This window comes from Oryzias melastigma, linkage group LG24 (assembly GCF_002922805.2).
Source record: "Oryzias melastigma strain HK-1 linkage group LG24, ASM292280v2, whole genome shotgun sequence".
Lineage (NCBI taxonomy): Eukaryota > Metazoa > Chordata > Actinopteri > Beloniformes > Adrianichthyidae > Oryzias > Oryzias melastigma.
In genome coordinates this window covers 16,428,966-16,446,039 of record NC_050535.1, presented here as the reverse complement: position 1 = coordinate 16,446,039, position 17,074 = coordinate 16,428,966, and the positions used below count along the sequence as shown (strand labels likewise).

Sequence of the window (17,074 nt, the reverse complement as noted above, 5' to 3'; positions counted from 1 at the left end):
CATTAACAAAAATAAACAACAATAACTAAAAACACATGAATAACATCGTTTTAAATATAAGAAATTGTATTAGATTAATTATTGTGGTAATAAAGAATACTTTAAAGTGGACCAAACGTTATTAGCTTGAGTTTCTTATAATTTTTTTTTTTGTTCAGATTGTTTTTTTTTCTATGTTTTTTATATTCTTTACGTGTAAAGTCGTGTTTCCTCTTTTCTTTTTTATTTATGTACATTTAAAATATAAAAAAAACATGTTCAATGTTATATTTTTACTTGGTAAAAATAAAAGGGTTTCTTACAAATTTTAACTTTTTCTAATGTAGCTTATCTATCTGTGCTATCAGTAATTTTGTGTACTTTTAAAAAAAACTATTCAATTCGGGAAAAAAAAATAAAATTTTAGTTGCAATTTTTCATATTAACGGAAAATGTGGATAAAACTCCCTCAACTGCCAACATTTTTTTTATTTTATTTTATTTTATTTTTTACTATTTTTCTAACGGATAAAATAATTCAAATTTCTGTGTTTAATGTAAAAATGAATGAACTCCACAAGCGCGCGAGCCTGCTAGCTTGCGTGCTCTAAGCCCCGCCCACGTGTTTTCCCCAGCGCGTGACACTCAAGGTGGGTGGTGTTGGTCGAATAAACGCTGCCGCGCGCGCTGTCAGGAGCTGTCTGTCCGCAAAGGTAATTTGAGGATTTCACCTGTTCCGTCTCTGATGGAAAACCGACAACAAGGTGAGTCGAGAGAAACTGTATTTTATTTTATTTAAAACGGTCAGAAAATGAATTGTGTTTGGTCAGAACTTCTGCTGTATTAACTACACCGTTAGTAAGTGGAACATTCCTAAATATTTGAAGAAATATCAAGTTACTCGTACGAAATAACCCTTTTTTACCTTAACTGTTTAATTTGAATTAACTATTACATTTGAAGATAAATGCTATATTTTTTTCATGTTCTTGTTAAACATGTTAAAATTGAATAGACAATAACATAAATGAAGATTTAAGGATTTCTAGAATGTTCCATGGTGGTGTTTGGATTTCATTCCCCTTTTTTCTACTCAGTAAAGAGTTTGAAGTGAGAGCAAAGCCTCTATTTAACTACAGTAATGGAGCATGTCAGTGAGATAGAGGCTGTTTATCCAGGTAGCTGGCTGCATTCCATCACTAAATGTGTACCTGTTGCAGTTAAACAGAGGAGGCCACAGTTAGAAAAGGCTAAAAAGACTCTTTTTGTTCAGGATGTTGATCATTTACTAGCTTAAAGTCCTCAAAAGTGAAGTGAATCCTTCCATGTTTATGTTGTGTTTTGCATTTGAAAGTGAACAGAAGCCCCACTTTTCTTTCTGGTTGTGAACTTGACCTCCAGTTGCGCCCTAATTGATTTTTCCAACCATATGACAATCCCTCGGCCTCTGATTTAGCCTCATGACCACTGTGGCAAATGGTAATCTTGTGACCAAAGGTATTTCAGCCTTCAAAAGATGAGAGAGGAGCGGGAAAGTGAGAATAGCAGATTGAAGCTTTTCATTCATGGAATGAAAATGACAGTATCTGCATTTGTGTATTGGTCCGTAGAGCTTAATTTGTTTTTAATCATCTCTGATCTTCGGTTTGGTTTGTTTTTTAAAAAGCAAATCCTCCTCTTGGCTTTCCTCTAGTATGTTCAAGAGCTGAAGAATGCCAGATCAGCGTGTCAAAACAGATTTCCTGTTCTTGTGCAAATGCGGCGCCTGATAAACTGAAGTGAAACAGAACTCCCTGCCCGACTGCTACAGTTGACATAGGAGTAACTCCACGTCCCTTCTTTGTGTTCACATAATGAGCTTGCTTGTTTCCTCTCACTCCTCGCCGCCGCCGCTGCCTACTGCAGAGTTGTACTCTAGTGTTCTTGGCGATGCCGTGCTGGACTGGGGCAGCATGGGCCCTGGAGAAGAATGGGTTAACTCCTCCACATATGAGGAAGAGCAGGGTAAGACAACTGACAGGAAAGGAAATCCACGCTGAATCTGGGAGCCCAGGCTGTCCGATGGCTTCTGTGGAGCGAAGTGATGTTTTTCAGCGTGTGGTTTGGTGTGGATTTCACTTTAGTCAGGAGGAGGAGTGTGCATGCTAATCCATTAGTAGGGGTGTGTTTCTCTCCCTCTCACATGATTCAATACTTAATTGATACATAATTTTTATGTTAAGGAACAAAAACTAAATGTTACTGCCATCTTCAAACATAAAAAAACTTTTCAATTACTGCTGCTGTTATTCTCATAAGCAGACTAATTTAAACAAAAATACTTATATCTGTCTACTTTACATCCCTTCAAATAAGAAAGTAAAGGATGGACTTGGTAAAGTTATATGAAAAACATTTGTGTCCTTTATCTTGGCGATACCTTCATTAGTGCTGCACCAAAGATGCATTGATTGATTAAAAGCAGGGGTCCCCAAACGTTTTCTTGTGAGGGCCGCATAACTGTTTTCTTCTCTGATGTGGGGCCAGGGCCGGTTTTCGTTGGCTAGATGTAAACAAGTTGTGTTTTTCCAGAGTGCTACACATAATCCAATTTTAACTAGATATATAGCATTACCTTCAATAATACAAGTGTCAATGCTGTAAGCTGAATGTATCTGCTGAAGATCCCAGAGCTGATAGCTGAAAAGGCTAAACTGATAGCTAAAAATGCTGAAGCTTAAAGATTGCTAAAATATTAGCTAAATGCCTAATTAGCCAAAAATAAAAAACTGTCTAATTTTGCTAACACGGCTCGCATTATGATAAAATATTAGCTAAACTCCAAATTTGCCTAAAAACGGTAAACATGTCTAATTTAACCAAAACAGCTAGCATAATGCTAAAACATTAGATAAACTCCAAAATTACCTAAAGAACGTTAAAAGGGGTTAATTTTGATGAATTAGCTAGCATAATGCTAAAATTTGGGCTGCACGGTGGCGCAGTGGTTAGCGCTCTTGCCTCACAGCGAGAAGGCCCCGGTTCGACTCCCAGCTGGGACCTTTCTGTGTGGAGTTTGCATGTTCTCCCCGTGCATGCGTGGGTTTTCACCGGGGACTCCGGCTTCCTCCCACCGTCCAAAAACATGCTTCATAGGTTGATTGGTGACTCTAAATTGCCCCTAGGTGTGAATGTGAGAGTGAATGGGTGTGTGATTGAGGCCCTGAGACAGACTGGCGACCTGTCCAGGGTGTACCCCGCCTTCGCCCTTCAGTAGCCGGGTTAGGCTCCAGCACCCCCGCGACCCCGAAAGGGCAGAAGCGACCAAGAAGATGGATGGATGGATGCTAAAATTTTAGCTTAACTCCATATTTGCCAAAATAACTTTAGAAAAGGTTAATGTTGAAAAAATAGCTAGCATAATGTTAAAATATTAGCTAAACTCCATACTTGCAGAACTGGAATAATGCCTTATTTTGCTAAAATAGCTAGCATAGTGCTAAAACATTAGCTAAACTCTATAATTACCTAAAGAACTTTAAAAAAGGCTAATTTTGAAAAAATAGCTAGCATTATGCTAAATTATTAACTAAACTCCACATTTCCCTAAGGAACTTTATTAAAGGCTAATTTAAAAAAAAAAAAAATAGCTAGCATAGTGCTAAAATATTGGCTAAACTCTAAAATTACTTAAAGAACTTTCAAAAAGACTAATTTTGAAATAAACAGCTAGCATAAAGCTACCAGAATAAGCCTAAAAAGCTGTAAAAATGTCTAAAAACAAATGTGGAGCAAATGTGGAGGGGGGCAGGATCCGGCCCGCGGGCCGTAGTTTGGGGACCCAGATTAAGAGCCTTGCTTTCTAAATCCAGGCCTCGAGGCCCGGTGTCCTACATGTTTTCCAACCAATCTGCCATTGAAGCTCCTTATTGGCCAAACCCACCTTATCCAGGTAATCACCAGCAGATGAGATTGGAAAACTAGCAGGAGGCCGGCCCTCGAGGCCTGGAGATTGACACGCTCATGTCGCTTTTCTCCTTTAGAATCTACTGGAATCACGTTGATCGTGTTAACGGTTGAAAAGTTACAGTATATTAAAGATTTTGTGTTTAAGCGTCACACATGACTCCTCAGGATTAAATTTGTTCTTTAATCCATCCAAGTATCCATCTTCAGATCATAGCGGACTCGTAAATAGTCTTCATACAGGTACTGATTAGGTTTTTTCTTTGGATAGTCCAGTACTAGTTGTAGTTAATGAGTAGTGAGGGAATTCAGACATAGCTACGGTTTAGTAGTCCTCTGTCATTCATTATGGAAAGTGTAGACAGATTTAAAGAAAACATTCCTTCATGTTACCCCAGAAGTTTCTTGTTTGGTTTGTCGTTTAAAGCGAACTTCTTCAGACTCAAACTGACATTTTCTTCCAGATTTGTTCTGTTTTTCTACTTCATGTTGCATGAAATTAATGAAAAAGAATTTGCAGTGAAAATTCTCTTCCATACTGTCTTAGTGTCTTCTCTTGGAGGCGAGGGGCATCTGGAAGGAGAAAAGATGGCGACTCAAAGGCATTAGCACCACCACCACCATTTCGGTTGAAAAATACTCGTTTTTGGTCAAAAAAGACGAATATAGCCAGCGACTCTAACAGATACATCTTTTGTTTTTTTTAAGCTTTGAACCTTAACAACCTGAGATGTTTCTGTCAAAATCTACAATGTTCGTTGACATTTTCTCTGCGACGGAGCTGATTCACGCTGATCGCGTAAATGGGTTAGCGCAAGCTAACAGCGGTCAAACGTAAACACTGGTTTGGAGCTAAATCTCCAATGTAAACGTCTTAACAGTTCACAAATCTGTATGCTTTTGTTAATATACTTATATAAGGCATTTACTGTCTTTTGACAGATTTTAAGCTAATCCTGAAGTTTTAACAAAAGTGGATACCACTCCAAAATCTTATGGAATGCCTGCTTCTGGCTGGTGTTTGGTCATTTCCGTTTCCGGTTAATGCTTTCCAGCCACCATGTTGCCTGCTGCCACCAGATCCTCTCTCTTGTTGGAAGCTCCAGTTACGGTCTCTGAGTTTTAACTGAAGTTCCCGGGGATTCTCTTACGTTTAGCTGACCAAACCTGTTTGGTGCTGAATCAGGCGGTATTTTTCCAAGGGGGGCTTGCTTCTCATTTGTTTATGTAAATGACCAGAGTTCACTCAGATGTCGATCTAGCACCACAGACCAGCCTTTGTCCTCATAGAATCCCACAAGTCAACACTGACTTGAAAAGTACTTGCAATAGTGTGATTGCTTTTTGCTGAAAGTAGTCGCTGAAGATGCTGAAGTTTTTACTGAAAATGGTGATGCAATTTACTTGAATTGCTGAAGGGATTTGCTAAAAATGCAAAAGCTATTTGCAAAATTTTACATTTGCTAAAAGAATGGAAATTGTGTTATGAAAGAGCGCTAAAGTTGACCTAAATTTCTGAAAAACGTGTCGTAAAATTACTTTAAAATTCCTAATACATAACAATTCTGCAAAAAATAAATATGAGTTGAACTCCAAATTAGCCCAAAAAATCTTAGCAGATGACAAATTTTCCAAAAAAGCTAGCTTGTTGCTTAAATACTAGCTAAACTTTCAAATAGCCTAAAATTCCTCGGGAAACTAAATTAGTCAAAAATGTTAGCTTGTTGCTAAAATAGAAGCCAAACTCTAAATTAGCCTATAAAAACCTCGGTAGACAACAAATTTTCCCAAAACGTTAGCATGTTGCTAAAATATTAGCTAAACTCCAAATTAGCAAATCTCAGTAGATGTAAAAATTAGCTAAAAAGCTAACACATTGCTTAAATACTAGCTAAACTCCAAAACAGCCTAAAATTCCTCAGTAAGATAAATTAGTCAAAAACGTTAGCATGTTGATAAAATATTACCTAAACTCGGAATTAGCCCCAAAAAACCTAAGTAGATGTCAAATTAGCCAAAAAAGCTAGCTTGTTGCTTAAATACTAGCTAAACTCCAATTCCTCAGTAAACCAAATTAGTCAAAAATAGACTGTTATTACAATAGAAGCTAAACTCTAATTTAGCCTGTGAAAACCCAGTAGATAGCAAATTAGCCGACAACGTTAGCATGTTGCTCAAATATTGGGTAAACTCAATTTTATTTTTTTAAATTACTACAAAGTATTAAAACATAGCCCATAAATATATTTAAATGATTGTTGGTAATCTACTTGAAATTTTTAAATCTGAAGACTCTCATTCAATTCATATGGAGAATATTTTGCTCAATATTTTAAAAGCTATAAAGTTTATGAACACCAAAAATACAAGCATTAAAGTTTTGATACCAAGATTACTGAAATCACTGCATGTATAATTGAGTTTTAATGTGATGAAAGGAGCAGGAGAATCATCAGAAGTCCCTAAACAATAAAACCCAAGCAAACTCCCAAATGTGAAATGCTTTGTACCGTTCTCTCAGGTATGAATCCGGGTATGTTTCACCCCTCTGCTGAGGACTCGATTGGCAGGAGCTCGTACGGGGAGGATCTGGCTCCGCTGGTCCAAAATGGGGAGAACCTGACACAGTGGTGTAAAGCCTCAGCTCAGGATCAGTGGTGTCACACATCTGTGTCCCACTCTGACTTGTGGGTCACGTCCTCGACTTGGGACATGCAGGAAAACAGCTCAGGTGATGAGGGAGGTAGAATAAAGCTAGACTAGATTTCTAGTTCGTTTGGTTGAACATCTAGACTACAAATTATAATCATAATCCTAAATATTTCTAAAAATGTCATATTTAATCCATGCAAAATAAATGTTAGATTATTTCCTACATATTTCTGTCTCTTATATCTAGAGTTCAACCAAAGGTAGATGTCCTGATATTGAAGGACACGTGGAACCTGTTAGCTTACATTCAGAAGAATGTAGATTTTAAAGTAGATTATATCTTTAGATTATGTTTCGATGTCCATTTATGCCATATTTGCTTGATGTTTTAGCCCCCAAATGTTACATTTGAAGCCCAAACTGAATGTTTTAGAAGTTAAATCGATGGGCAGGATGTTGCATGCTAAGACATCACATGTGACCCAGATAAAAGACTGCTGTCCAGTGGCTTCATAAGGAGCAGCCCACATGTGGTTGTAGTCTGGTAACTTGATGAAAGTGCTTTCCGCAAACAATTTACAGCACAGACATTTTCATTGTGGGTCTGTATGGTCACTTAGCTGCACCATCTCTGCAATGTGATACCAGAAGAAAAGTGAAGGAAGAATCTTCTGCATGTAGCGTCCGCCTCCAGGTTATGAAAACTAGTATTTATTAAAACTTTACCAACACTTTGTATCAAACAAAGCCATGCTCCCTTCTGTATTTCAGTTTTTTAACCTTCCTTCAATGGTAAAAACTAAAAGAAAGCGTATTTGAGGATCTTTAAGATGCTACCCTTAATGTGTGATGCTAACTAGCTGCAGTAGCGCTTTGCCTTATGTGAACGTGCTGTGTTTGAGCTAAACCTCACCGACGTGTGCTGTAGTTTTCACTGTCAACATCCAGAAAGGCCAGCATCATACTTTACTGACCCCACTGTTTTCACTCATGTTGTCCTCATGCGGCCAAATCTAGAGCGAGGACACCTAACTGCAGGTATAGTAACCCTTTATGCTCTGTCAGAATGACGAAGAACAGTGTTTACACAATCCAGTATCTGTTTTTGCCCTTTTTGTGTTGTATTTACAAAGTTTTCTCTGCTCTTTAGTATCTGTTTTCTTGAATTTATGTGTTTTATTTGTGAGGCTAAAAGTTCTTTAGGCCAAAATCTTAAAGGGGCCAAACCATGAAAATTTTTTAAGTGCATTATACTGTTCAGTCCTCACTATAAAGAATCCCAAATCAGTATTTTGATCCATTCACACATTTCTGAGTAATCCTCTAAAAACTCGTGCACTCAACCGCAGCCCCTTCACATACTCACAAAAACGAGCGGGTTCTCACGTGCTGATGTCACAGATTGGGAACCGCCCCTTTCAGGAAGAGTCTGCACTGCCGGCTCCGCCTCCAGCCTAATAAAAACACACCCAGTTTCTCTGCGGAGCTTACGGTGATCATCAGCAAAGCGTTATTTTAGCATTAACTTGAAAAACGTAGGTCATCTTGTATCTAATCTGCATAGAAAACAACGGATATGATATCACAGATTTCACAAAGTGAAAATCGAATAAATAAGAACATTTCACAACATTTATTCATGACTCCACTGTGTTCTGATGGTGAACATGTGGATAGTTTATTCAAAAATTACAGTTAAACACTTTTTTTTGTTTGAAATTGTTCGACCGCAATGCATTGTGGTTTATGTTCGCTAATCTAGTGAGCATCGATGCACGCTAGTTTTTTGCAAAGACTTCTGGGAAATTGCTAGTGCACTTGCTTTTGGAATTAGTAGATTCAGACAGAACTAGAAAATGGCGAACGTACTATATGGTGAGTGTGCGGGGAGTGGATTTGGACATAACCCTAGACCAGGCGTTCCTCCGCGTCTGCGTCCTGATGGTGAAAATGTGGATGGTTCCCTCAAACATTACATTTGAATACTTTTTATGAAGGAACCATCCACATTTTCACCATCAGAACACAGTGGAGTCATAAATAAACTGTTAATAAATGTTTGTATTTATTCGATTTTCACTTTGTGAAATCGGTGACATCATATCTGGCGCGTACAAAAACAAAAGTAATATAGTGAGCATCGTGTCCAACTTGCCTTTGAAATCCAGGGCACTAGATAGTCCTGTACTATATAGTTTTTTAGTAGTTAGGGGTTAGGAGGGGAATTCGAACATACAGTAGTGAGAAGAATTGAAAGGCGGAGCCTCAGAGATTCAGTCGTTTTACTTCTGGGTATGAAGAAAGTCCACATATATAACTCATATTTCATAAATAATTAGTTTTTTAGTGTTCCAAAGATAATATATGATCATTTATATGGATATAGTTTACTCTGGGAGGCTTAAGAAAATCATGGTACGACCTCTTTAAGACTCAGATATATGTAGTAAACAATTTTTAAACCCCCTGCTAACTAAAGAACAACACAACCTCAATTAGTTTCTTGGACTTTCATGGTGTACACAAAAGAACGGCTTTAGAAGAAAATGAAGTCACAACTTCCTCTAGAAGACATTTAATGCAAAAAACCAGCAGAAAAGAAGAAGTTCAGGTAAAAATCTTTGAAACCGAACAGTTCCCATCACTCTGCTTCTGACTGCACTGTCGCTCGTCAGAGTTAAAGCAAGATAATCCACATTAGTAAAGCCAGATTAAAGCGCAACAGGCTGCAAGCAGGCTGGGATTACATAACCGTCAGACAGATGCATCGACACAGAATCCGTCAGGCAGACCATAAGGCCGTTCAAGCTTTAGGGAAGAAAACAAGGTAGGAATGGAGAACCCTGAAGTTGGAGAATTTCCTCTTTGAGTCTGAAGAGCACAATGTGAATGCAAAGATGATTTAGGACAAAAGAGGGAAGTACGATCAAATGGAAGTAAACTCTCTTCCTCTATAAATAAATAAAAAAGGGAACGGTGTCACTTGTAGAAATTTGACTCCACTATTTGAATAGTTTCAATGTAAAACAATTAAAGAATTGATAGTTTTTTGTGCTTTTTGTGTGTCTCCTGCAGGTTTTCTTGACTCCGAGCCTCTAAGAGAGGCCGACGAGGATGCAGCATCAGAAGTCAACCTCAGTAACTCCGTCATGACGGAGGAGGAGAGGGAGGAGATCCAGGAGGAGCTGGCTAAAGTATGTACAGACATGCATGCGCACGAGCAGAACGTTACGCAACAAGACAGCAACTTCTCCCGCCTCTTTGTGTTTGTGTGTGTCCAGCTGGAGGAGGAGATCAGCACGCTGAAGCAGGTTTTGTTGTCCAAAGAGAAGCAGCACGCGGAGCTCAGGCAGAAGCTGGGCATCACCCCCCTGAGCGAGCTCAAGAACAACTTCAGCAGAGGCTGGCAGGACATGCAGAGCTCTGTAGCGTGAGTTTAAAGGAGCTCCCATGATGCATCTGAGAGAGACTTCAAAGATTTTGATGGACATGTGTGCCTGTGTGCGTCGGGAACAGTCACACAAAATCAAAAAAAAATTATTTTTAAGAAAACACTTGTTTAAAAAGCATAGTACATCATTTTTTTCCAAATAATATGATTACAAAAAGATGGCTTGAGGCCGTGGTGATCTGCAAGCTCGATTAGCTGCACATGTTCTCTGCAGCCACTGGAAATTAAATTATGCCCCCGTAAATCTTATTAGTTGCATTTGTAATTTCTTTTTTTAAATAAATGTTCCACTTTGCAGAGGATAGCATCTATGAAACATAACAATTCTTCGTGAATCGGTAAAAAGAAACGACATGTTTATCGATGCAGAAAGTAAAAAAATCTGTTTGTCTCGGCCTGTGAAGACATCTAGAAATGCAGAGCTGATGACATTTCTCCATGCAGGCTCTCTGTGAGTGTGCGTAGCGGTCAGGCTGCGTGCTCTTCATGAAGAAATCCCCGCAGTTCCTTCGGAATCAAAGGTTTCCCATGAGTCATTCCCTCCAGGATTTTGCGATCGCAACTATTTACGGAAATTTAAGCAAAGCTGAGATTTGTCGCTCACTCTGCAACTTTACATTTTAATGCAACTTTAACCAATCTACCGTGACAACAGTCATGGGGGATGACGACGCTTCACCGCTGTTTCCCAGGAACTGTGGTCCTTTTTTATTACTTCTCTGTCTTTTTTTATTTCTGTAAGCTGCGTGTGAACGGTCATTTGTGCTGAGCGTGCGTGGGTGCGGAGCGGTCCGTCACATGTGGAGCACAACACGAATCGAGTATGAAGGCATTTGTGATTATCACAATATTCTGTATAATTGTTTATTTGTATTTAATCATTTCTGTTAGTAGGAAAACACAGTTTGACGTAAGAGGCAAAAAGAAAACATTTGGCTTTAAAATATCTTTAATTCATTGTTTTTCAGAAAAAAAATCAAAATTGTGACGTAAAAACTATGAATAGAATAGAATAGAATCGTGGCTTGACTGAATCGTTACATGAAAAATATGTTTTGGTCATAAGGAACTGAATCAAGAAGGAAAAGAACGACACTTGTTAATATTATTTAAAGTTTATTGTGTTTCTGGAACTTCCCTTTTTTAATCTGTACAAGAAGTATTCAAATTGTAATTTTTTTTCAAATTTCAATGGCCATTTCTGTTTTTACAACAAAACATGCCGTCATGCACAGGAGGACTCGTGCATTTGGTTCATTTTTTCATTGTGGTCGTCATGGTGGAGCGTTCATCCAAACACCAAAGTATCAGGAGTGAATGGTCTCAGAGGCTTCTCTCCTTATCCAGTTACACATTAAAGTGGAGATCAGCTTCCACATGCAGCTCGGATCCTCATCTATAATGCACGAGGGTGACCACAGCAGGGGGAGTGGCTAAAGCGGACACATGTAAACTAAAGCTCTCTCAATACAGTGAATCCAGGACAGAAAGTCATCAGGAGCTCATATGGGTTTAGATTTACATCATATTTTGAGTGTTCATCATAAATGTGAAGCGCTTTAATTTCAAACAAGTCCTTTAAAAAGTTAACCCTTTAACCCCTGAGGTGTCATCGGTGACGCTTCAACTCTAAATCTTTAACATACAGATTCGATTGATCGAGTTGATAACTTAAAATTTACTTTAAATTAAAGAACATAGACACTGGAGTTCTGGGGATAAAGGGTTAAGCTGTCACATTAGGTATTTAATTCCCTAAATGATCAAAACATTAATTTTTCTGTTTTTTATATTGTCTTTAGCTTTTTACATTCTTTAAATGTTTTTTGTTTCCAGATTTAAGAAAACTTCTGAGACATTATCCACAGCAGGCCAGAAGACGTCAGCGGCCTTCAGTACCTTCGGCAGCGCCATCACGAGGAAGCTTGGAGACATGAGGTAAACAGAATTTAACGTAACAACGTAAAAAAAAAATCCTGATATTTCTGTGATTATCATTGTGATATAATGTGTATAAGGTGAAAAAAATCTTTATTGAGAATAAAATAAATATTGACTAAGTCTGCATCTTCAAAATAATGTGATTACCAAATGTCAGCAAAGTCGTGAGACTTAAAATACAAAAACGTCCTTGTCATAAAGGAGAATATCGCATAAATGAAGCGCCTCTCGAAGCATAATTTAAATAAAGCATGAAGGTGGTAGCATCATGATTATGAATAATGTGAAAAGATTTGGCTAATTTAAATCACAATGAATTGAAAATGACTAATCTGTTGAAAAAGATGCACATATAATCCTAATCCAGGTGTTAAAAGTTGATTTCTGTGCAAAGATAATCTGACATTTGAAGTGCTTTTGAAGGGCAGTTATCATATTTGGTGTTGTGGAATTTTGTAATATCAAACACAAAGAGACAACAGATAAAGAGACACTCCCATCACATTTTGATCTATTTTTCCAGTGATCTTCTAATTATGATTATGTGGTTTTTAGTCAAGATTAAAAACTTGTTTTTTTTTTAAACAGGGGTGGGCAAACTTTTTGACACATGGGGTCAAATCAGGATCTTAAAGTGGATGAAAAACAAGATTGTAAATTTGAAAAAAAAAATGAAAGCAGTTTTTAACTCAAAAATAAATATTGTAAACGTGAATGAATTATTGAAAATTAAAAAATATATATTATTAAACATTAAAAAAGGTGAATTTGGAAGTTTGAACAGTGAGACTCACACATGTCTAAGTCCTCCTCCCCCATAGGAAACATGTCTGGGTAGCCAGAGAGTTCAAAGCCCCGCCCACATTTAAAATTAGGATCAGCTCAGTCAGAAAAACTTGAAAATCTGAATTGAAACTGAAAACAGAACTGAAAGTGAAGATTCAGAAAAGCATAAAAAAAAAAAAAAGTAGAAAATTCAAAACAGCAGCTGTTACTAATAGATACATTGTTTTTTAAATTGGTAATTTTACATTTATAGTTTTTTTTTTTAATTTACAGTATTTTGTTCAAATGTTCAAGTTTCATTTCAAGTTTTCAAGTTTTTTTTTTCAAATTTACAATGTCTTGTTTTAAATAATAATAAATAAAACAGTTACAATTCTGTTTTTCAAATTTACGATCTCTTTTTTTCGTTCACTTTAAGCTGATCCTGATTTGATACATAGACCACAAAAAGTTCTAAAATTTGACGGAAGGGCCGGACTAAAAGCAAATCCGTGGAGAATCTGGACAAAAACGTGCTTTCATTTAGATTGAAAATTTGATTTTGGGGTTTTTAACTTCCAAATTTGTGTCTTTTGTTCTCATTTTAGTGCCAATTGACCAAAGTGTTGATGTCCCTCAGACACAAATGCAAACTTAGAGCAATTCTGCGTTCATGTGTTTAAATGTTCGTAAAAATGACTGTTCTGGGACATAGTTTCTGAAGAGCGGCAGGAGTTTCATAGAAATTCACCTCTGAGTTGTGGTGTTGGCGTGGAGCAACCCCGCCCCTACTTCCCTTCACCCATCTGTCTACACTCTCTCCTGCTAGCTTACATGGCCTCGTAGCTCCAAGCTAACATTAGCGGTGCAACAAAAACAGCGAATCTCAGAGCTATCAGCCATAATGTTTTAATCCAGATGAACTCAGATGAGGAAAACTGAGACATTAATGATCTATTGTGCAAGTGGATGCATCAGAATTGAGCTGAACAGGGAACTTTGACTAGAATGATGTATTTTTAAGTCTGCTCCTTCCTAATCAGTTCCATCATTGAACAAAAGCATTTCATCTTCATAAATATCCATTTCCAGTGGCGTTATTTCACTAATCCCCGCTCTGGTGGCGTTCACTTCTTCAAAACCACTTCCCCTTTTTGGTTCTTTGTGTTGTCCATCTCTGCGTCACAGTCAGCAGAATTCTGACTCTTGCTCTAAGGAGTTTAGTGGCGTTTCAGGTTATGTAAGCCGACTTTAAGCTGCTTCCTGAGCTGAAAGGCTTGTGGCAAAGCCTGTCTCCTTCAGTCGCTCTTTGTCTCGAGCTCTGGAGTACACATCCGTCCGTCTATGGCTGTGAGTGTGTTTACGATGGCTGGAGAGGGTCGCTCTGTGACCTCATATTCCCAGCATGAAGGGAAGAAGAAAAGCCTTTTCTAAAGACGGAGCTCTGAAGCTTTTAGTTTATGTGAGGTTTCAAGTTCAAACATTAAAGTTTTATAAACTTACACAACAGCTATTTAACAAAGGCAGATGCAGGTCATGGAGGGAGAACGCAGCCGGGAGCTGGTTAGAAAAAATGTTTAGAAAAAAATGTTTGTTTTACTCAAGAATTTAAAAACTAACTAATAAAAGCAGCTATAGTAACTCTAACATTTTTTAAAGACCCTCTCTGATGAAAATTGTGCCTTTTTTCTTCTTTGTATCAATTAGGGTCAGGAATCGATTAAAAAAATTAACTAATTAATCGCAAACTGGAAAAAATTAATCGCGATTAATCGTGATTTTTTTTTTCTTTAGTTACAGTGTTTGCCAGCCCCTTACTCTACTATATCTGCAATCACACACAAAATTATATATTTATAAAGTTTATTTTTAACCCTTTAAGGGCCTAAAACTCTGTTTTGTCATTTTTTGAATTTACTTCTGTATTTTCAATTTAACAGACAATATGCTTACTTATTTGGCATCACTTTAATCAGTACAACCTGCCCTATGTGACATTACCTTTATTGTATTATTTTTCCATGTTCCACACACTAGACATAAAATCATGCAAAAACAGAAAATTCTGTCCGGAAATATGGGATTCATGTTGCTGTGGAAACTTAAAAAATGCTTAACAAACTGTTTTTACAGCATAGAATGACGGTTTTATTTGTAATTTCATTTAAAAAACTAGATTAATTTAGTCAACAAACTAATCAACACATTTTTGACTGAAATTCGCAGATTCCTCTAAAGAGTTTCTGTTGATAGAACGTCACAGACCTCACAGGTCGATGATGTGACCTTGCTTATGCTGATACACAGACAGTGATCAGTCTGACGGTGTTTCTTCTGCTTCCAGGCAGCCAAAAAATAAGAACTTCTCTCTTAGAGCACTGCTGTCCATCTGACATTTGTCCTGGAATCCTGTTTTTCTTTTATTTATTTTTTTTACCTTTTTTCTTTTTTCCTTATAAATTTTCTTTATTGTGTTTGTGAAAAATAACAATAAAATTTTGGGGAAGAAGATATTATATATATAATATTATATATATATTCATTCTGAGCGACTCGCGTCCCGCGGCGTCGGGGGGCGGGACTTTTGCGAAGAACCGCAGAGTTTCCGAAATTCTTAGACAACACCGGTGCTCCTTATTGTGAAAAACTCTTATCGTTCCCCATTCTAAAATAAATAGTCGGTTCCTCGTTGGATTTCTAATAGCAGACAGCTCCGTTTCATCAGTTTGACGTTCGTCCTCCACCTTATTTATTAAAATAAAAAATCGCTTTTGTCCAAAAACTCCAAGCAAATGATATATTATCTCTTTAATTTAATTAAATCTCAATCACAGAGTGTAAAAAAGATTATGTTTATTTAGTTTAACGCGTTAATAATGTTCTAATAATGTTCTATTAACACTTCAACTTGTGCTCTTGTGCTTCTTTGTTTGTGTGCATGTTTATAGAATAATTTAAATCCAATTTGAGTATTTGCACATATAGTTATATGGTATTTATTTTAACCCTAAAGCAATTAATTAAATTATATTTTTGTAAGGATCAGTGGAATATTGTGTTGTATATAGTATTGTAAATTGTGGAATATTGCCCTTGTTTTTCCTCTCACATGTAACAGGACTGAGTTCCAATTTTGTGCCGGTGACATTCATTTGTCTACTGATTTGACAATATAAATCCTTGAATCCTTGAACTTTCACAGCCCTAATAAAAAGTAAATTAAAAGTAAATGAATTAAGAAGTAAATTAGGCATTTCTAAGTATTTCTTTATTGATTTTTTTGTGAATCAGGAGAAAACAGATCTATGCCGTTTGTAAAATAAAAAGAATTATTTGTGATGTAGAAAATACGCGGGGCGGGGCTTAAGCTTCCTGCGGCTCCACACCAACAACTTGAGAGTGAATTTCTAATAAATCCTGCCACCCTGCAGAAACTATGTCTTAGAAAACTAGACAGATTTTTACATTTTGGCTAAAAATGCTTTATCATAATTAAAAGACAGGTGGGAATGCTTTTACAATAGATCCAAATACGATCAGAGCTGGACTTTAAAGTTGTTGAAACTTGAACACAAATTAGATTTCTCTGAAAAAGAAAGTAAAAATAGCAATCTGGACGATTTGAGAAATAAAATCACCTTTATAGCACGTCATTGTTTTTCCTTTTGTGTCTAAATGTTAAACAAAAACAACAACGTGGTTTTAAAATATGACTGTATTCCAGCATGACTGGTCTAGAGTTACTATTCCCACGGAGGTACGTGTCCCCATGTTTGGTTTGGGTTCTGCATGTTTGAAAGCAGGAAACTCCACATGCATGATCATTTTTAAACCTTTTTCACCTTTTTTTTCCTCTTCAATTTAAGAAAGTGTAATCCACCTTAGTCATTCTAAGTCAAGAACCTTTTGTTCTTGTTTTTCTCTGAGTGTTTGTTATAGAAATGAAAGATATTCTGTCGTTAGTTGAAGAATAATGATGTCGGATGTAATTTTAAAGGAAATATTAGCCATTACATTTTTATTTTTTAAGCATTTTTCAAAGGAATAATTTGTTCCATTCTTTTGTTGTGTTGCTCTGACTGTGTGTTTGTGTGTCACCATCAAAGCATGTCCGTGGGATTTAAAAGAAAAAAGAACATTTAACATTTCCTCTCTTTTTATCTGCTCTACCCTGTTTTTCTAAATAAACTGAAAAGCTTTTGCATCTAAATGTCCGACTTCTTTCTTTACGCTTCCCAAGGTCCAACTCAATCGGGTAAGAACCTAAGAACTCATTCAAAAAGCTGAAGCTGCAGGTGAAACCAGCCTCTCCGTATCAGACGGGAGTTAGTTTATTTTTTA

The 17,074-nt window shown here is 37.0% G+C and overlaps 1 protein-coding gene across 4 annotated transcripts in view; it reads left to right on the top strand.

Annotated features, from left to right (window-relative positions):
- The first annotated feature begins 16 nt into the window (after positions 1–16).
- Positions 17–17,074, top strand: part of tpd52l1 (tpd52 like 1) — a 19,921-nt gene continuing 2,863 nt past the window's right edge. Inside the window, exons 1-6 of one of the 4 annotated variants that reach the window (XM_036210677.1) lie at positions 17–743; positions 7,594–7,614; positions 9,652–9,770; positions 9,858–10,006; positions 11,864–11,965; positions 16,974–16,988. In XM_036210677.1, the coding sequence (XP_036066570.1) occupies positions 725–743; positions 7,594–7,614; positions 9,652–9,770; positions 9,858–10,006; positions 11,864–11,965; positions 16,974–16,988 (425 nt within the window). In that variant the 5' untranslated portion in view covers positions 17–724. Of the gene's footprint in view, positions 744–6,432; positions 6,656–7,593; positions 7,615–9,651; positions 9,771–9,857; positions 10,007–11,863; positions 11,966–16,973; positions 16,989–17,074 lie in introns of those variants that run through there. The other 3 variants (XM_024291265.2, XM_036210678.1, XM_024291266.2) reach the window with 3 other exon arrangements.